General features: G+C 42.3%; 1 protein-coding gene across 1 annotated transcript in view; it reads left to right on the forward strand.

The window, feature by feature from the left end:
* Positions 1 to 4013: 4013 nt before the first annotated feature.
* LOC129816672 (contactin-associated protein-like 5) overlaps positions 4014 to 22164 on the forward strand; it is a 161655-nt gene continuing 143504 nt past the window's right edge. The window contains exon 1 of the mRNA XM_055871434.1: positions 4014 to 4522. Coding sequence (XP_055727409.1) covers positions 4450 to 4522 — 73 coding nt within the window. The 5' untranslated portion in view covers positions 4014 to 4449. The remainder of the gene's footprint in view (positions 4523 to 22164) is intronic.

Raw genomic sequence — 22164 nt, forward strand, 5'->3', positions numbered from 1 at the left:
GAATGGAGCGAATTTGGAGCTGCAGTTTTTTCCCCTGCACTGAGTGGTTTTTAGCAGAGCGGTTAGAAAGGCCATGAGAGATGAGTTTCCAACCCTGCAACTCGCCCACATGCTCTGGCCAGGCTACAGATGGGGTCTCTAAGTGATCTTGGCTGATATCCTGGAAAGTAATGTCGTTCCACTTTGCCTTATCTGAGAAATTAAGAGCACTAGGATGTCTGTTACTTCCTTGATCCTTCCTTCAACAAGAGTGTACTTGGTGCCATTGTTCACCAAACTATTTCTGATATTACCACTATTTCTTATTTGAACGCATACCACCACCATGATACTAGCCACAGTATGTACCTTGGGAGACCATCAATCCATAAATCAATTATTTTTTACTCCAGAATTCAAATGTTGAGGCTAGCATTTCCTGTATAGGTATCACTATCTGAGTAAAACAATACACTATGGAGAATATTGTAGATAATGTACTTCTGGAAATAAGAAGAACATCCATGAAATGCTCAATTATTGATCAGGAATAATATTTCAGCAGTTTCTATTTTGTTTCATCTGCATTTTTCTCTTGATCTTTTCCTCACATTTTCATTATCTGCAGATTTCATCAAGTGAGTCCATTAGTACAGTTTAACATTACACCTTGGCAACACTCTAGACCGCGCATCTGGGAAGTTTAAGGTTATTGAGCCAACTTTAACGGTCAATTGTCTTCTGTATTGACTAGCGCCGTAAAATGAGATTTTCAAACTAAGAAAACGAACGCACTTGCCCTTGGTGAATGCAGCGACTTTAGTGATTTAGTGACTTAGTGCACTTTCTTCACCTGAGTTAGAAACTTTGACTTAGATTTATGGCAGATATAACTTTTCTAGCTAGCACCTTTGTAATTTAACATCTCAAGTTTGGACAGTACTACAAAACACCTTGAATGCTCAGGACTTGACAGTCTTTGCTAATATCGTGTGTTCCAAACGGTGCACTCTGCTCTGTCAACACTTAGATGGCCAATATCCATTACGGTCTAATCCAAGGAAGAGTAGCATTGAGGAGCATTTAGACACAAACCTTGTAAACAGGCTGCTAATGAACACTACTAAATTATACAATGTTGTAGACTGCCATGTAACTATAATAATTGTCAATGCATGGCAATTTTTTTATAGCAACCAAACATGGGCATGGTTACCTCTGGCATCTCACAGCTCACACCTTTATTGTTCAGTGGACAATCTGACACAACACAATCTGTTCTTTAAATAATACCACACTAATATGTCAAGCACATGTAGCACATATCTTACTCTTGGCTATGCATTAATTATACCAGACTCAAGTTATCTGCAGCAAGGCGATAAAGTGACTTAGAAAGGAGCGGTGGAGGACAGGTGGGGGTGGCTGTTTCCAGTGGGTACAGCGACATCAGCAAGAGAGAGCAGATGGATCCTCTCCACACTTCCCAACAACACCCTCTGCTTCCAACCAGAAAAGGGCACAAATGACGAATGGGTTTATTAATGTTTGACTATTGTGAAGATCAAATTAAATCACGTCCATAGGCATCTCTCTGATTATGTGGCTGGTACTCAGGGTACCATGGTATTATATTCAGTATTAGGTCATTCAATTTCTATTGCAGTAGAGCAGTCATTCACTAATAACCATTGCAGGCATAGTGAAATTAGTCACTGTCATTAGTTCTACACACCACTGCAACAACACACCTAGTTTTCTCTATCCATTAGTCAATGATCAACCAACAAATCACAACTAATCAATCAACCAACCACCCAATCAATATTCAGTCAATCAACCAGCCTTTCAATAAATCAATAAGTCAATCTAAACAAAAAAGTTATATATTAAAACTCCTTGAGATGAGAAAAATATTTTCCGATCAGCAAAGAGTTGATGTAACACTAAAGCCTGCCTATTGTATTTTAGAATGGACCTATACGTGCTTATTTTAGGGCTTTTTGGATGCAAGTACTTTTTACTCTGTCTCGTTAAATGTTCAATTTGCTGCAACCTTGGAGACCTTGACAGAAAGTATACATTTTTCATGGGGCACTTGTCAAGTGAAAATGGTGTTGAACCTGGTGCCGTATTTGTTTGCCTGAGAAAGGTGTCACATATGGCCCTGTAATCACTTTAGTGTAGAACTCATAGCAGTAGGGTCATCAGACAATGTTTTTCCCAAACCTAGCTCAAATTCTAGACGTTGGATTAAAATGAGGGAGCAGCGTCAATAAGGTGACCATTAGATCCATTTGGACTGAACAAGTTTGTAGGTGCAACAGTTTTTATTAAATTCACAATTTAATACTCTCAAGTGCACCTTTCTGCCAGACAATAAATGATGTGCTACCTTTTTGTAGCATTTCTGACAATGCTAACATCTTTTCAGCCAAATCTAAACAGCTCGAGTGCAACAGTAGCAGCTAGCAAGTAGAAGGCTAGCAGCTGTAGCTAGCTAACACCAATTGGATGAGAAGCAAAAGGAAAGTAGCTAGCTAAGTAGGTATATTTAGCTTCAGAAGGTTTCTCATATGTCTGTGTAAACTGCTGACTTGGACACTTGTGTGTAATCAGAGCACAAACAAATAAGTTAGTGAACGTCCTTAACTGCTATTATTGCAAGTTAAATACACCAAACTTTGGGAAAACTGCCACGCAGTGAGAAGGTTTGAATCCTAAGCAACCTGCATACACATTGTTAGAAGTACAGTAGACCAACATCGCTACTGTAGTAGGACAAAACTGTGTGCTGGAAGCCATTGGTAGAGCATGGGTGGAGTAGGCATTGTGGTGCTCATGTAAATTTCCTTTCTTGTTCAGCTTCATACAGTACCGATGCCTACTTCTCCTTTTTTTTTTTTGATATATACATTTGAGAGGACTGTCTCATTCTACGTCCAAAAGGTGTCCAATAAAATCTAAACTGTGACAATAGAAGATGTTACTGCTTATAGACGTATGGAGGGATTTACAGCCATATGGAAGCATAGGGGAACAGTGTGTATCTACAGTATAGGTGTGTGTGTGTGTGTGTGTGTGTGTGTGTGTGTGTGTGTGTGTGTGTGTGTGTGTGTGTGTGTGTGTGTGTGTGTGTGTGTGTGTGTGTGTGTGTGTGTGTGTGTGTGTGTGTGTGAAAAGACCTGTTGTGTTGAAGGTATTTTCTTCACAATGTGTTACCTTGAAATGAATGACTCTGAGCTTATATCACCCTACCTACCATGTCGTAAACAGTCTTTGCCCATAGATCCCAATATTGTTGTCCATTATCATCCAAAAAGGAAATCTGTTTCTAGATACGATAATAGAGACAGTAATCACTGCAACACAGGATGTTATTCACCGCTGTGGTAATTTGGTGACCGCCTGTGGGCAATCACTGAGGGTAGAAGTAAATAAAGGGAGAGAAGGGAAAATGCCTGTTTCTTTGTAGTGTCTCTGTAGTCTATGCAGTCTGAACATGTAAAACACACAGCCTTTGGCACATTATCTTGAGAGAAACTGCAATATTAAGCCAAACAAGTTGGTAGACGTAGTTTTGAAGTATGAAGTATTCATTTGTGCCAGGCCTGCTAGCAGCTTGTTATTCACTGCAATGGAAAACTGTTATTTTTACAGTATTTTGGGTTATTAGCAACAGTAAAATACTCTGAAATGTTTTACTCTAGCATACTGTAAATGATGGTGCATTGTGGGGAAATGTTGGTGTGGAATAAATTGCTTAATTTCGAATTGTACTGTAATTCCACTCCACAGAATACCATATTGTATCTTTGGAGCACCAAACACCTTTTGACCGCTAGTGAGTGCATGGTATTGTTGTTTCTGGTTAAGAAGAGTCCCCCGCCCCTGTCCCCTCCACAGTCCCTCTCTCCTCCCCACTCCCTGGCCCCCTCCCCAGTCCCTCTCCCCTCCCCAGTCCCTTCCCCTCCTCACTCCCTCTCCACTCCCCAGTCCCTTTCCCCTCCCCACTCCCTCTCCCCTACCCAGTCTCTCTCTCTCCCCATTCCCTCACTCCTTCCCAGTCCCTCTGAAATATTTTGCAACCTTCAAAAACTGTAATAACTAATGCAAAATATGTCAATCTTGCTATACCATTGCTAAATCGTGCAGAATGTGCAAAAATAAACTCTAATTGATTAAAGGCTTTTATGAGAAAGAGCTAGAGAGCGAGCGAGAGAGAAAAGGAAAAAGAGAGAGACGCACCGATGTGACGGAGCATTGGCAGCAGCAGCAGCAGAGTAAGCGTACTAGGAAAGGATGTTGTGCGCGCGCTGGCAGACCTGCCTCTTGATGGTTCTGTAGTTAAGAGGTAAAGTCGAAGCAGCTGGAATTATACCACGCTGCACCGAGGCACCATCGGAGTTATTTTCACTCAAAGACTGAGGATATACAGAAGCCTGGATATCTGTGGCGAGCAAGGTGGAAATGTCATCTCTGGCCATTGCCTTCAATCTCACCGTGCTCGGCGTCCTCAGTACTGCGCTAGCGGCCAGTCACTGTAAGTAACTTGACAAAACTACAACATATATTGTAAAAAGAGAGTTGGTTCTGTTATCTAAGTTTGTATGGTCGTTTTTTTCTTCTGGCAATCCTAAATCAGCAGAAATTGAAAAAATGCCACGTCCTCCGCTCCCAACATACTGTATGATTGACTACTCAGTCACACAATCTTCAGAGCGGTTTTCCATAACGTGCCTTTGTCTCTACAATTGCAGTGTATTCAAACTGATTATTCGTGTATTTGTGGACGACTTATCGATTGTTCAGATCAATGAATATCCTACACTTCATGTTCTTGGGAGACATGTTGTGGAACATGCCATTTTGAATGTACATGACATGTGTCGCATAGATCCATCTTTCTCACATTGTTATTAATGCACATTGTTCTGTATTAACGGATCTGTGAGCCTATATTTTAATTTAAGTTTTCAACAGCACTTTTCTACCTCGGGATTTGTGAAGCCCATGCGAAAACGCAGCACTGTATCGGGTTACATAGGCGATTTTTTGTTGTTGTAGGCTACGGGTTATTTTAGGGACCGCACTAGGGCACAATACATGTGCGTTATACCTACTACCTGTGATGTGAACCCAATTCGACTGGACGGCTATGCTGCCAGAGAAGCACATGCAGCATACCATGCTTGTCAAGCGCAAATACTGTATGTAGGCTACATTCGGTGTTAGAATGTCTCCGCTGACACTAGAGGTCAGAATTAGCTTTGAACAGAGGATAAAATTGATCATTTTGAAGTGGAATGATACAGTTCTGAACACTACTGTATATTCCCTCATCTAAACAGTATAGTGTACAGTATGCCAGAACCTCATCTAAACAGCATAGAGTACAGTATGAAAGAGCCTCATCTAAACAGTTAACTGTACAGCAGTATTTTCCAACTTCAGGCTTCAAGTACCCCAACAGCACATCTTTTTGTTGTGGCTCGAACAAACACACCTGATTTTACTCCATCATCAAGTCCTTGCTACAGCAAAAATGTGTACTGTTGGGGTACTTGAGGACTGGAGTTGGAAAATACTGCTGTACAATATGACAGATGTCACCAAAGAGTTGTCAACAGAAAAGGTTCAGTATTCAGTAGAAATAATATCAATTAATAATTCATAGCTTATTTCAAACTTGATAAATAAATGCAATTCAATTAGTAATCAATCTCTGATATTGATTTGGTAGCACTGGAGTTTTAAATCCCTTTACTGTTTCTGTGCAATTCTTTAAAACCTTGTTTCAAACAGGGAGTTGTTGTCTAAATGGCATTATTGAATGCATTATAACCTTGTTTAACGTTAAGGCAAATACTGCTGTGTATTGGGCTTTGCTGCTAATGTTTGTGCCTGGCACCTGTTTAATCTGTGACGTGGCACCCTTCCTCCTTTCTCCACCTACAGTAATGTGGTAAGTGGCAGTGGAAGCACCGCCTCAACGCGATATATTTTACAGCGAAGGCTGCAGCATAAGCAAACTCTTTTGCTAGCGACTCCTTCGTCTGTGTGTGCGATTGGCTGATGAACAACACGTGTACGCAATTGGCTGGGGAATTGGCTTGGGAACGACGGCTGGCTGGGAGAAGCTATACGGACTCGCCTAGTGCCCAAATTGATGATGGCTGTCACGCAGCAAGAGTCAAGTGGAGTTGAACGGATTTGCTTCAGTCAGTCATCCTGATGATCCCTTCCCAGCTAGCTAGTTCAGTCAATCATCCTGATGAACCCTTCCCAGCTAGCTAGTTCAGTCAGTCACACTGATGAGCCCTTCCCAGCTAGCTAGTTCAGTCAGTCATCCTGATGAACCCTTCCCAGCTAGCTAGTTCAGTCAGTCATCCTGATGAACCCTTCCCAGCTAGCTAGTTCAGTCAGTCATCCTGATGAACCCTTCCCATCTTGCTAGTTCAGTCAGTCACACTGATGAACCCTTCCCAGCTAGCTAGTTCAGTCAGTCACACTGATGAACCCTTCCCATCTTGCTAGTTCAGTCAGTCGTCTTGACGAGCCCTTCCCAGCTAGCTAGTTCAGTCAGTCGTCTTGATGAGCCCTTCACAGCTAGCTAGTTCAGTCAGTCGTCTTGATGAGCCCTTCACAGCTAGCTCGTTCAGTCAGTCGTCTTGATGAGCCCTTCCTAGCTAGCTAGTTAAGTCAGTCGTCTTGATGAGCCCTTCACAGCTAGCTCGTTCAGTCAGTCGTCTTGATGAGCCCTTCCTAGCTAGCTAGTTAAGTCAGTCGTCTTGATGAGCCCTTCCCAGCTAGCTAGTTCAGTCAGTCGTCTTGATGAGCCCTTCCCAGCTAGCTAGTTCAGTCAGTCGTCTTGATGAGCCCTTCCCAGCTAGCTAGTTCAGTCAGTCGTCTTATTGAGCCCTTCACAGCTAGCTAGTTCAGTCAGTCGTCTTGATGAGCCCTTCACAGCTAGCTAGTTCAGTCAGTCGTCTTGATGAGCCCTTCCCAGCTAGCTAGTTCAGTCAGTCGTCTTATTGAGCCCTTCACAGCTAGCTCGTTCAGTCAGTCGTCTTATTGAGCCCTTCACAGCTAGCTAGTTCAGTCAGTCGTCTTGATGAGCCCTTCCCAGCTAGCTAGTTCAGTCAGTCGTCCTGATGAGCCCTTCCCAGATAGCTAGCTAAGGCTTGTAGCTAAAAAGTAGAAACTTCAGAGAGAATTTGAAACTTGGGAGAGTGTTCAGAATCATTCAATTGTTATCGGAGTAATTGTATTATTATATTTTTTTTACAAAAATGTAGACGTTAATGCCATAGTTGTATATTTTGGGTGGAAATCAGTACAATACATGTGCTTTAGCTGTCACCTTGGCCTGAGATTGGCTACACTATCTAGCTACTTTCCTCTCTTTACTGGCCTGATATTGGGTACACTATCTAGCTACTTCCCTCTCCTTACTGGCCTGATATTGACTACACTATCTACAGTGGGGCAAAAAAGTATTTAGTCAGCCACCAATTGTGCAAGTTCTCCCACTTAAAAAAATGAGAGAGGCCTGTAATTTCCATCATAGGTACACTTCAACTATGACAGACAAAATGAGAAAACAAAATCCAGAAAATCACATTGTAGGATTTTTAATGAATTTATTTGCAATGATGGTGGAAAATAAGTATTTGGTCAATAACAAAAGTTTCTCAATACTTTGTTATATAGCCTTTGTTGGCAATGACAGAGGTCAAACGTTTTCTGTAAGTCTTCACAAGGTTTTCACACACTGTTGCTGGTATTTTGGCCCATTCCTCCATGCAGATCTCCTCTAGAGCAGTGATGTTTTGGGGCTGTTGCTGGGCAACACGGACTTTCAACTCCCTCCAAAAATGTTCTATGGGGTTGAGATCTGGAGACTGGCTAGGCCACTCCAGGACCTTGAAATGCTTCTTACGAAGCCACTCCTTCGTTGCCCGGGCGGTGTGTTTGGGATCATTGTCATGCTGAAAGACCCAGCCACGTTTCATCTTCAATGCCCTTGCTGATGGTAGGCTTTGTTACTTTGGTCCCAGCTCTCTGCAGGTCATTCACTAGGTCCCCCCGTGTGGTTCTGGGATTTTTGCTCACCGTTCTTGTGATCATTTTGACCCCACGGGGTGAGATCTTGCGTGGAGCCCCAGATCGAGGGAGATTATCAGTGGTCTTGTATGTCTTCCATTTCCTAATAATTGCTCCCACAGTTGATTTCTTCAAACCAAGCTGCTTACCTATTGCAGATTCAGTCTTCCCAGCCTGGTGCAGGTCTACAATTTTGTTTCTGGTGTCCTTTGACAGCTCTTTGGTCTTGGCCATAGTGGAGTTTGGAGTGTGACTGTTCGAGGTTGTGGACAGGTGTCTTTTATACTGATAACAAGTTCAAACAGGTGCCATTAATACAGGTAACAAGTGGAGGACAGAGGAGCCTCTTAAAGAAGAAGTTACCGGTCTGTGAGAGCCAGAAATCTTGCTTGTTTGTAGGTGACCAAATACTTATTTTCCACCATAATTTGCAAATAAATTCATTAAAAATCCTACAATGTGATTTTCTGGATTTTTTTTCTCATTTTGTCTGTCATAGTTGAAGTGTAAAATTACAGGCCTCTCATCTTTTTAAATGGGAGAACTTGCACAATTGGTGGCTGACTAAATACCTTTTTGCCCCACTGTAGCTACTTCCCTCTCTTGAGCAGTAGACTATATCACGGTGAAACTCTCCCCATTGAGCAGTAGACTGTATCACGGTGAAACTCTCCCCATTGAGCAGTAGACTGTATCACGGTGAAACTCTCCCCATTGAGCATTAGACTGTATCACGGTGAAACTCTCCCCATTGAGCATTAGACTGTATCACGGTGAAACTCTCCCCATTGAGCAGTAGACTGTATCACGGTGAAACTCTCCCCATTGAGCAGTAGACTGTATCACGGTGAAACTCTCCCCATTGAGCAGAAGACTGTATCACGGTGAAACTCTCCCCATTGAGCAGTAGACTGTATCACGGTGAAACTCTCCCCATTGAGCAGTAGACTGTATCACGGTGAAACTCTCCCCATTGAGCAGTAGACTGTATCGCGGTGAAACTCTCCCCATTGAGCAGTAGACTGTATCGCGGTGAAACTCTCCCCATTGAGCAGTAGACTGTATCGCGGTGAAACTCTCCCCATTGAGCAGTAGACTGTATCGCGGTGAAACTCTCCCCATTGAGCAGTAGACTGTATCGCGGTGAAACTCTCCCCATTGAGCAGTAGACTGTATCACGGTGAAACTCTCCCCATTGAGCAGTAGACTGTATCACGGTGAAACTCTCCCCATTGAGCAGTAGACTGTATCACGGTGAAACTCTCCCCATTGAGCAGTAGACTGTATCACGGTGAAACTCTCCCCATTGAGCAGTAGACTGTATCACGGTGAAACTCTCCCCATTGAGCAGTAGACTGTATCACGGTGAAACTCTCCCCATTGAGCAGTAGACTGTATCACGGTGAAAACTCTCCCCATTGAGCAGTAGACTGTATCACGGTGAAAACTCTCCCCATTGAGCAGTAGACTGTATCGCGGTGAAACTCTCCCCATTGAGCAGTAGACTGTATCACGGTGAAACTCTCCCCATTGAGCAGTAGACTATATCACGGTGAAACTCTCCCCATTGAGCAGTAGACTGTATCACGGTGAAACTCTCCCCATTGAGCAGTAGACTGTATCGCGGTGAAACTCTCCCCATTGAGCAGTAGACTGTATCGCGCTGAAACTCTCCCCATTGAGCAGTAGACTGTATCGCGGTGAAACTCTCCCCATTGAGCAGTAGACTGTATCGCGCTGAAACTCTCCCCATTGAGCAGTAGACTGTATCGCGCTGAAACTCTCCCCATTGAGCAGTAGACTGTATCGCGCTGAAACTCTCCCCATTGAGCAGTAGACTGTATCACGGTGAAACTCTCCCCATTGAGCAGTAGACTGTATCACGGTGAAACTCTCCCCATTGAGCAGTAGACTGTATCACGGTGAAAACTCTCCCCATTGAGCAGTAGACTGTATCGCGGTGAAACTCTCCCCATTGAGCAGTAGACTGTATCACGGTGAAACTCTCCCCATTGAGCAGTAGACTATATCACGGTGAAACTCTCCCCATTGAGCAGTAGACTGTATCACGGTGAAACTCTCCCCATTGAGCAGTAGACTGTATCGCGGTGAAACTCTCCCCATTGAGCAGTAGACTGTATCGCGCTGAAACTCTCCCCATTGAGCAGTAGACTGTATCCCGGTGAAACTCTCCCCATTGAGCAGTAGACTGTATCGCGCTGAAACTCTCCCCATTGAGCAGTAGACTGTATCGCGCTGAAACTCTCCCCATTGAGCAGTAGACTGTATCGCGCTGAAACTCTCCCCATTGAGCAGTAGACTGTATCACGGTGAAACTCTCCCCATTGAGCAGTAGACTGTATCACGGTGAAACTCTCCCCATTGAGCAGTAGACTGTATCGCGCTGAAACTCTCCCCATTGAGCAGTAGACTGTATCACGGTGAAACTCTCCCCATTGAGCAGTAGACTGTATCGCGCTGAAACTCTCCCCATTGAGCAGTAGACTGTATCGCGGTGAAACTCTCCCCATTGAGCAGTAGACTGTATCGCGCTGAAACTCTCCCCATTGAGCAGTAGACTGTATCGCGCTGAAACTCTCCCCATTGAGCAGTAGACTGTATCACGGTGAAACTCTCCCCATTGAGCAGTAGACTGTATCACGGTGAAACTCTCCCCATTGAGCAGTAGACTGTATCACGGTGAAACTCTCCCCATTGAGCAGTAGACTGTATCACGGTGAAACTCTCCCCATTGAGCAGTAGACTGTATCACGGTGAAACTCTCCCCATTGAGCAGTAGACTGTATCACGGTGAAAACTCTCCCCATTGAGCAGTAGACTGTATCGCGGTGAAACTCTCTCCATTGAGCAGTAGACTGTATCACGGTGAAACTCTCCCCATTGAGCAGTAGACTATATCACGGTGAAACTCTCCCCATTGAGCAGTAGACTGTATCGCGGTGAAACTCTCCCCATTGAGCAGTAGACTGTATCGCGGTGAAACTCTCCCCATTGAGCAGTAGACTATATCACGGTGAAACTCTCCCCATTGAGCAGTAGACTGTATCACGGTGAAACTCTCCCCATTGAGCAGTAGACTGTATCACGGTGAAACTCTCCCCATTGAGCAGTAGACTGTATCGCGCTGAAACTCTCCCCATTGAGCAGTAGACTGTATCGCGCTGAAACTCTCCCCATTGAGCAGTAGACTGTATCGCGGTGAAACTCTCCCCATTGAGCAGTAGACTGTATCGCGCTGAAACTCTCCCCATTGAGCAGTAGACTGTATCGCGCTGACACCCAGATGAGGACCAATATTATTTATTTTTTTATTGTGTATGCTGCTATCCTACTATCCAAAATATAATCAAGTGGGATGGAACAAATTGGCCACGATAGCTACTGCCGGCAACACGTGACAGCCTACATCTGCCTGGTTATAACACCGCTGTACTGGTCATTCACATTTATTTTGCACCGGCTTGTTGTTACGTTAACTAATTGTCATGTCACGGTGACATCCAGATGGTGACCAATATTATTTCTCCCTCATCCATCGAAATAAAACATCACTTTCTTTTACAAGTTTTAACTAGCGCCATGCTGCTGTTGTTGTCAGCTAGCCAGCATAAACTAACTAGCTGGGATTGAAGGCATCATCATCCGTAGTTGAATGTCTCCCGTCAGACAGTAACTGTGTTGCTCTCCGTGGTCCTGGAAGGCATCCTGGTGGTGGGAGACTACAGTGTTAGAGCCTCAGTTTGACCGGCCTGCTGCTCTCCTCTGTTAGGGTCAATCTTATCAAGTGAAGCTTCTGTTGAACTGTCCTCCTCCCAGGCAGTGCTCTGATCATTATGGGTCATTCTCACCATAAGTCACCCCAAATTTGAAACCTCAAAACTCAAGGAAAGGAATGAACTCAACTCAGCACAGAATGCTTAAAAAACTGATGGAATATAACACCCTGTTATGTTACAGGGTGTTATGTTACAGGGTGTTGTGTTACAGGGTGTTATACTACAGGGTGTTATAATTACAGGGTGTTATGTTACAGGGTGTTATATTACAGGGTGTTATATTACAGGGTGTTATGTTACAGGGTGTTATACTACAGGGTGTTATAATTACAGGGTGTTATGTTACAGAGTGTTATACTACAGGGTGTTATATTACAGAGTGTTATACTACAGGGTGTTATATTACAGGGTGTTATATTACAGAGTGTTATACTACAGGGTGTTATATTACAGAGTGTTATACTACAGGGTGTTATATTACAGGGTGTTATGTTACAGGGTGTTATACTACATGGTGTTATACTACAGGGTGTTATACTTACAGGGTGTTATAATTACAGGGTGTTATGTTACAGGGTGTTATACTTACAGGGTGTTATATTACATGGTGTTATAATTACAGGGTGTTATAATTACAGGGTGTTATGTTACAGGGTGTTATAATTACAGGGTGTTATAATTACAGGGTGTTATAATTACAGGGTGTTATGTTACAGGGTGTTATAATTACAGGGTGTTATAATTACAGGGTGTTATAATTACAGGGTGTTATACTTACAGGGTGTTATATTACAGGGTGTTATAATTACAGGGTGTTATACTACAGGGTGTTATATTACAGAGTGTTATACTTACAGGGTGTTATAATTACAGGGTGTTATACTACAGGGTGTTATACTACAGAGTGTTATACTTACAGGGTGTTATATTACAGGGTGTTATAATTACAGGGTGTTATAATTACAGGGTGTTATAATTACAGGGTGTTATAATTACAGGGTGTTATAATTACAGGGTGTTATGTTACAGGGTGTTATACTACAGGGTGTTATACTACAGGGTGTTATACTACAGGGTGTTATAATTACAGGGTGTTATAATTACAGGGTGTTATGTTACAGGGTGTCATAATTACAGGGTGTTATGTTACAGGGTGTTATACTACAGGGTGTTATACTACAGGGTGTAATAATTACAGGGTTTCTAACAGATGACAAAAATAGAACACTTTCACTTTGCTGTTTACCCTTTCTCTGTGTGTGTGTGTTACTGACTGGTTGCATGCATGCATGGGTACTGTTGCTGTGCATTTGTGTGTTGCTAATTTAATTTCATGGCCTAACAGTTCAATGACCTCGTACATCAGTTGTGATAACTGCTGATCTTCTCATCCTGTAGATAAAGGATTTGGTCTTGAGTCAACTATCTGTATCGGCCTGAAGCATGAAACGTGACATTTCCATTCAAGCACCTTTTGTTCTAGCAATTAAGGATTTATAAGTAGCACAAGATTGTTTACTGTTAGTTTCTATATTTAGTTTATATAAAGTTATAAATAGGTATAGCAAATGTCTAAAAGACAACATAGATAGTGATTTCCAGTAAAACACTTCTTCCACAATGAACCATTTGACCATGTGCACATACTGTACGTCTGTTGATCTGCTAATCATTCATGCATTTTGGCTCGGAAAATGTGTTTTTCTTCCTCATGTTCTTCGGAAGCCAAAAGATTCCGTGGTGGTTGTAATCCGTTACAGGAAAACAATTCCACCCAATGTCCGTGAAGTAATCCAATTTCCTCGACAGGTAAAGGCTGACTTTTCTTCTTACTTTTGTAGCACACTGTTTGGCTAACCTAGTGAAAGGGGTTAGGATTAGGTTTAGGGTTAGGGTTAGGGTACACTCTTTGGCTAACCTAGTGAAAAGGGTTATTTTCTTTGCGCCCAATGACAAAATGTGTAGAATTGCAGGAAATAAGCTTTAAACCTGCTAAATTCTCTCCACCAACAAGAGGCGTGTGAACAGTTTGTGTCGTGAACAGTGTTTGTGAACATAGAAATAATAATTCCAAGCTGTTTATGAAGTGAGAGAGAGAGAGAGATTTTTGGTATTTTTTTAGGATCCCCATTAGCTGTTGCAAAAGCAGCAGATACTCTTCCTGGGGTCCACACAGAACATGAAACATAACACAGAACATTAAACATAATACAGAACCTCATATATATATATTTTTAAAGGCACACTTTTTTTGAAGTCTGAAGTTTACATACACCTTAGCCAAATACATTTAAACTCAGTTTTTCACAATTCCTGACATTTAATCCTTGTAAAAATTCCCTGTTTTAGGTCAGTTAGGGTCACCACTTTATTTTAAGAATGTGAAATGTCAGAATAATAGTAGAGAGAATGATTTCCCAGTGGGTCAGAAGCTTACATACACTCAATTAGTATTTGGTAGCATTGCCTTTAAATTGTTAAACTTGGGTCAAATGTTTCATGCAGCCTTCTACAAGCTACCCACTATACGGTGTGGGAATTTTGACCCATTCCTCCTGTCAGAGCTGGTGTAAATGAAAATGGCGCCAGAAGAAATGGCAGCAGTTTTACGGGAACCCAACCAATTGTGTTATTATGTGTTTTTTTTCTGCGTTATTTGTGACTTATTTTGTACATAACGTTTCTGCAACAGTTTCTTACGGCAAAAAAGAGCTTCTGGATATCAGGACAGCGATCATTCACCTCGGATTAGACAAAGATTTTTTTTTCAACAAACAAGACGCAGAAGACATCCTCCAAACACACCTGGCAGGGGTGACATCCACATTACTTGCAAGAGGAAGCAACCCAGGTACAGAGGACAAAGAGTCGGATTCCTGGTCAGGACCCGAAAAAGGCTAGTGGGAAAGCTGCCATTACCGTCAATACTACTCGCCAAAGTGCAATCATTGGACAATAAACTAGACGAGGTACGATCACGAATAACCTACCAACGGGACATCAAAACCTGTAGGCACCTATGTTTCATGGAATTGTGGCTAAATGACGACATGGATTTGCAGCTAGCGGGATACTGGCTGCACACGCTGCACCGGCAAGATAGAACAGCACACTCCCGGCAAGATAGAACAGCACACTCCCGTAAGATGAAAGGGGCGGTCTACGCATATTTGTAAACAACAGCTGGTGCACAAAATCTCAGGAAGTCTCTAGATTTTGCTCGCCTGAAGTGGAGTATATTGTGATAAATTGCAGCCACACTACTTGCCTAGAGAGTTTTCAGCTATACTTTTCGTGGCTGTTTATTTACCACCACGGACAGATGCTGGCATTAAGACCGCACTCAGTCAGCTGTATAAGGAAATAAGCAAATAGGGCTTGAAAACTATTACAGCAGGTGCAGCCTCCACAACCACCACACCAGCAGGTGCAGCCTCCACAACCACCACACCAGCAGGTGCAGCCTCCACAACCACCACACCAGCAGGTGCAGCCTCCACAACCACCACACCAGCAGGTGCAGCCTCCACAACCACCACACCAGCAGGTGCAGCCTCCACAACCACCACACCAGGAGGTGCAGCCTCCACAACCACCACACCAGCAGGTGCAGCCTCCACAACCACCACACCAGCAGGTGCAGCCTCCACAACCACCAGTGGTATGACGGCTGCGTGGTCCCATGGTGTTTATACTTGCGCACTATTGTTTGTACAGATGAAAGTGGTACCATCAGTCATTTGGAAATTTCTCCCAAGGATGAACAGACTTGTGGAGGTCTCCAACTTCTTTTCTGAGGTCTTGGTTGATTTCTATTGCTTTTCCCATGATGTCAAGCAAAGAGGCACTGATTTCGAAGGTAGGCCTTGAAATACATCGCCAGGTACACCTCCAATTGACTCAAATTAGCCTATCAGAAGCTTCTAAAGCCATGACGTAATTTTCTGGAATTTTCCAAGCTGTTTAAAGGCACAATCAACTTAGTGTATGTAAACTTCTGACCCACTGGAATTGTGATACAGTGAATTATAAGTGAAATAATCTGTCTGTAAACAATTGTTGGAAAAATGTATTGTGTCATGCACAAAGTAGATGTCCTAACCGACTTGCCCAAACTATAGTTTGTTTACAAGTAATTTTTGAAGTGGTTGAAAAACGAGTTTCTATGACTCCAACCTAAGTTTATGTAAACTGTACATATCAACTGTACATATCAATGCATACATATGCATACAATGCATACATACTATCTATGTCGAGTAGGGGAGAGGTGTTGCTTAATCTGTTTTTTAAACCAAGTTCTGTTCATTTGAGCAAAATGAGATGGAAGGAAGTTCCATGCAATAAGGGCTCTACATAATACTGTACGCTTTCTTGAATTTGTTTTGGATTTGGGGACTGTGAAAAGACCCCTGGTGGCATGTCTGGTGGGGTAAGTGTGTGTCAGAGCTGTGTGTAAGTTGACTATGCAAACAAGTTAGGATTTTTTTAACACAATGTTTCTCATAAAAACAAGAAGTGATGCAGTCAGTCTCTCCTCAACTCTTAGCCAAGAGAGACTGGCTGCACAGTATTTATATTAGCCCTCTGATTACAATTAAAGAGCAAAATGTGTCGCTCTGTTCTGGGCCAGCTGCAGCTTAACTAGGTCTTTCCTTGCAGCACTGGACCACACGACTCGACAATAATCAAGATAAGACAAAATAAGAGCCTGCAGAAGTAGCTTTTTGGAGTGTGGTGTCAAAAAAGCAGAATATCTCTTTATTACGGCCAGACCTCTCCCCATCTTTACAACCATTGAATCTATATGTTTTGACCATGACAGATAACAATCTAAGGTAACACCAAGTAATTTAGTCTCCTCAACTTTTTCAACAGCCACACCATTCATTACCAGATTCAGCTGAGGTCTAGAATTTAAGAAATTATGGAATGATTTGTACCAAATACAATGCTCTTAGTTTTAGATTTGTTCAGGACCAGTTTATTACTGGCCACCCATTCCAAAACAGACTGCAACTCTTTGTTAAGGGTTTCAGTGACTTCATTAGCTGTGGCTGCTGATGTATATTTTGAATCATCAGCGTATATGGGACACACATGTATTGTTCAATGCCAGTGGCAGGTCATTGGTAAAAATAGAAAAGAGTAGAGGGCCTAGAGAGCTGCCCTCCGGTACACCACACTTTACATGTTTGACATTAGAGAAGCTTCCATTAAAGAAAACCCTTTGAGTTCTATTTGATAGATAGCTCTGAATCCACGATATGGCAGAACTTGAAAATCCATAACACATACTGTATGTTTTCTTAACAACAGGTTATGGTCAATAATATCAAAGGCTGCACTGAAATCTAACAGTACAGCTCCCACAATCTTCTTATTATCAATTTCTTTCAACCAATCATCAGTCATTTGTGTCAGTGCAGTACATGTTGCATGCCATTCTCTATAAGCATGCTGAAAGTCTGTTGTTAATTTGTTTGCAGAGAAATAGCATTGTGTTTGATCAAACACCATTTTATCCAACATTTTGCTAAGAGCTGGCAGCAAGCTTATAGGTCTGCTGTTAGAACCAGTAAAGCCCACTTTACCAATCCTGGGTAGCAGAATTACTTTGGCTTCCCTCCAGGCCTGAGGACAAAGACTTTCCTCTAGGCTCAGATTAAAAATATGCCAGATAGGAGTGGCTATAGAGTCAGCTACCATTCTCAGTAGCTTTCAATCTAAGTTGTCAATGCCAGGAGGTTTGTCATTATTGATAGATAACAATAATTATTGATCAATAACTTTACAAAAATCAAAATTGCAACGCTTTTCTTTCGTAAAAAAAAAAAAAAAAACATGAATACAATTGCTCATTGTTGGCATTTCCTGCCTAAGTTTTCCCACTTTGCCAATGAAATAATCATTGAAAATAATTGGCCATCTGATAATAAGCCATCTGATTGGATGAAAGATGGAGTTGGATTTGTCTTTCTGCCCATCATTTCATTTAAACTACTCCAACGTGTTTTTCCATCATTCTTTATATCATTGTTCTTGGCTTCATAATACAGCTTCCTCTTTTTGTTAAGTTTAGTCACATAAATTCTCAATTTGCAGTAAGTAATTCAGTCAGATATACAGCCAGAATTACCAGTCACTCATTTTGCCTCATCTCTTTCAACCATACAGTTTCTCAATTCCTCATCAATCCATGGAGCCTTAACAGTTCTAACAGTCAGTTTCTTAACAGGTGCATGTTTATCAATAATTGGAAGAAGCAATTTCATAAATTCATCAAGTGCAGCGTCTGGATGCTCCTCATTAATCACATCAGACCAACAAATATTTGTAACATCATCCACATAAGAGTCACAACAAAATCTTTTGTATGATCTCATACAATATTTTCAGCCCAGCTGTTGGAACTTTGGCTTTCCTGGATATAGCCACTATAATGTGATCACTGCATCCAATTGGTACAGATACAGCTTTAGAACAAAGTTCTACGGTATTAGTACAAATTTGATTGATGGATGATCTTGTTCATATAGTGTTTGTAAACACCCAGGTAGGTTGATTATTAACCTGAACCAGATTGCAGGCACTGGTTACAGTAAATAAGCTTCCTCTTGAGTGGACAGCTTGATGAAAACCAGTCAATATTCATGTCCCCAAGAAAGTATACCTCTCTGTTTACATCACATACACTGTCACACATACTATTTAGATACTAACTGTTAGCACTTGGTGGCCTATAGCAACACCCCAAAAGAAAAGGCTTTAGATGTGCCAAGTGAACCTGCAACCACAACACTTCAATAACACTTGACATAAGATCTTCTCTAAGCATTACAGGGATATGGCTCTGAATATGTACAGTAACACCTCCCCCATAAGAATGTATTTTTCTTCTATAGATGTTATATCCTTGTATTGCTACTGCTGTATCATCAAATTAATTATCTAAGTGAGTCTCAGAAATGGCTAATATATGAATGTTATCTGATGTTAGCAAGTTATTTATTTCATGAACCTTATTTCTAAGTCTACATATATTCATATGGGATATTTTCAGCCCTTTCCTGGGTAGCTTATCAGAGATAGAGATAGAAAGAGCAAACAAAACAAGAGAAAAAAATATACATTCAGCAGTACATTAATCAATTGGCGTGTGTGTGTGTGTGTGTGTGTGTGTGTGTGTGTGTGTGTGTGTGTGTGTGTGTGTGTGTGTGTGTGTGTGTGTGTGTGTGTGTGTGTGTGTGTGTGTGTGTGTGTGTGTGTGTGCATGTTTGCGCTGCTGGATTGACGCTACGAACCCATAGGCTTGGATCTCTCATCCCCTCCAGGCTTCTAGGAGGGAGGGGGGACAATGAGCCTGTCATATCGGATGTAAGTAATGTCCCCACGCGCTCAGGCAGCTTTCATGGCTGGGATCAATTCTTTCCTCTTCTGGCGCACAGCTTCAGGATAGTCCTCGTTGAGGAAGATATACGTTCCTCTCAAGTTCTTTCATGAACTTCAGGAACTTGACCACTATCGGACTGGACCTATGACCTGGGCCAGTTGTGGGTTTTCCAGTCCTGTGGGTGTGTTCCACCTCAATCTTCCTTAAATTTCTCAGAGATCATTTCCTTCACTTTGTTCTCAGACTCCGTCCAGGTCTCATGAGGAGATTCTGCAATTCCGTCCACAACCATGTCTTCATTGTCCTTCGAGAGTCCTCTCTCAATCTTACAGATTGTTGGCATCTTGCCGTTCTCCTGTTTCAACTCATCGAGCTGATCCTGGGAAAACGGCAAACTGTTCTTCAGGTCCTGGATAGGTTGTCCATTCTTTTATTAGTAGAATCCACAAGTATTTGGACAAAACACTTGAAACTATTTTCATGTTGTTGCAACAACTGCTTGTAGGTCTCTTTTTTTTTGTTTAAAATATCCTTCACCGGTGATAGAGAAACACCACTGTCCTCAACGGTACTCCCGCCAGCTTTGGTCTTTGTCATGGTAGCTAGCAACGTAGGTTACATTGTTACTTCTTGCAGTTCCAGACAGGGCAGGTCACAGGGAAGATTGAAAACAACAAACAGCAGGGATCTAGACAGCCACAAACCCGGGACAATCCGCGGTCCAACATTATCTTGGGCTGCCACACTAGCAAGAGAGTAAACAACCGTGTCATATGAAGTTATTTATACTAGAACTGGTACTGATTGATTGCACCGCAAATGCCTGGGATATTACAAAGTTGTATGATAGTTGTGTCGCTAAAGAGTTAAAACAAGGAGAGGATTTTATTCTGACAGAAGTGAGCACTCAAAAGGTTAAAACATTATATGTAAAGGGATTCACTGTATTTATGAAAGCAGCTATCAAGAGTTGTGGTAGATCATGTATTAGGGCTTATAACAAGTGGATCTACATAAATCAAAGACATACATTTGCATCCATAATTCATTGCCCTCTTGGTGGCAAATTTTACAGCCTGGCCAGTAAGGGTCTCCTAATTTCACATTCCTAAGACATCCTAACTCTCTGTGGGGGATTGTGGACTTTTGACCAGAGCATTAGTGTGATAAGGTATTTTACCTCAAGTGTTTTATGAGGTCAATCATGTGAGGAGTTTTAATGAAGTCACCCTGCTGGGAGGGAGAGTAGGGTTGTGAAGGTTGCCTTGGGCTAGGAACAGCAAGGGGGGTTTCATTACAAAAGCTCATACTTATAGTACAACCTCTGACATACTTCCCTAGGGACTGGCTCCAGCGTACTGCTCCAGATCCTGTCAGTACCATGAGGAAATGATCCTGTCAATACCATTGGTGAATTTATCCTGTCAATACCATAGGAAAATGTGCCTTGATGACCCACGCAAAGGCAAAGGGATTTATACAAGAGCACATATTAGACACACACCTACACTCCTACACACACAACAACACACACACCTACACTCCTACACACACTCCTACACGAACACACACAACTACACTACTACACACACATACACTCTTACAAACACACCTACACTCCTACACACACACCTACACTCCTACACACACACCTACATAGGGAGGAAGTGAGGGCACTCGGAGTGTGGTGTCAGGAAAACAACCTCTCACTCAATGTCAACAAAACAAAGGAGATGATCGTGGACTTCAGGAAGCAGCAGAGGGAGCACACCCCTATCCACATCGACGAGATAGCAGTGGAGAAGGTGGAAGGTTTTAAGTTCCTCGGCGTACACATCACGGACAAACTGAAACGGTTCACCCGCACAGACAGTGTGTTGAAGAAGGCGCAACAGCACGTCTTCAACCTAACGGGGCTGAAGAAATTTGGCTTGTTACCTAAAACCCTCACAAACTTTTACAGGTGCCCAATTGAGAGCATCCTGTCGGGCTGAATCACCACCTGGTACAGCAACTGCACCACCCACAACCGCAAGGCTCTCCAGAGGGTGGTGCGGTCTGCGCAACACATCACCGGGGGCAAACTACCTGCCCTCCAGGACACCTACAGCACCCAATGTCACAGGAAGGCCAAAAAGATAATCAAAGACAACAACCAACCGAGCCACTGCCTGTTCAACCCGCTATCATCCAGAAGGCGAGGTCAGTACAGGTGTATCAAATCTGGGACAGAGAGACTGAAAAATAGCTTCTATCTCAAGGCCATCAGAATGTTAAACAGCCATCACTAACACAGAGAGGCTGCTGCCTAGATACAGACTCAAATCATTGGCCACTTTAATAAATGGATCACTAGCCACTTTAATAATTACACTTTAATAATGTTTACATATCTTGCATTACTCATCTCATATATATATATACTGTATTTTATACCATCTATTGCATATTGCCTATGCCGCTCGGTAATTTCTCATCCATATATTTCCTTGTATATTTTCTTATTCCATTCCTTTACTTAAGTATATTTGTGTGTATTAGGTAGTTGTTGTGGAATTGTTAGATTACTTGTTAGACATTGCTGCACAAGCATTTCGCTACACTCGCAATAACATTTGCTAACTATGTGTATGTGACCAATACAATTTGATTTGATTTGACTTAGATTTTTAGATACACCCCTACACTCTCCTACACTACTACACACACACCTACACTATCACACATACACCTACACTACTACGCACACAAACCTACATACACTCTTACACATGTAGGTCTATTACGGTGACCGTATTACCGCCATACCGGCAGTCACGAGTCATGATGGCAGTAAAATTCCATGTGAACGTTTAGTCACGGTTATTAGGCTTCATCAAGCTCTAAAGC

This window comes from Salvelinus fontinalis, chromosome 19 (assembly GCF_029448725.1).
Source record: "Salvelinus fontinalis isolate EN_2023a chromosome 19, ASM2944872v1, whole genome shotgun sequence".
Lineage (NCBI taxonomy): Eukaryota > Metazoa > Chordata > Actinopteri > Salmoniformes > Salmonidae > Salvelinus > Salvelinus fontinalis.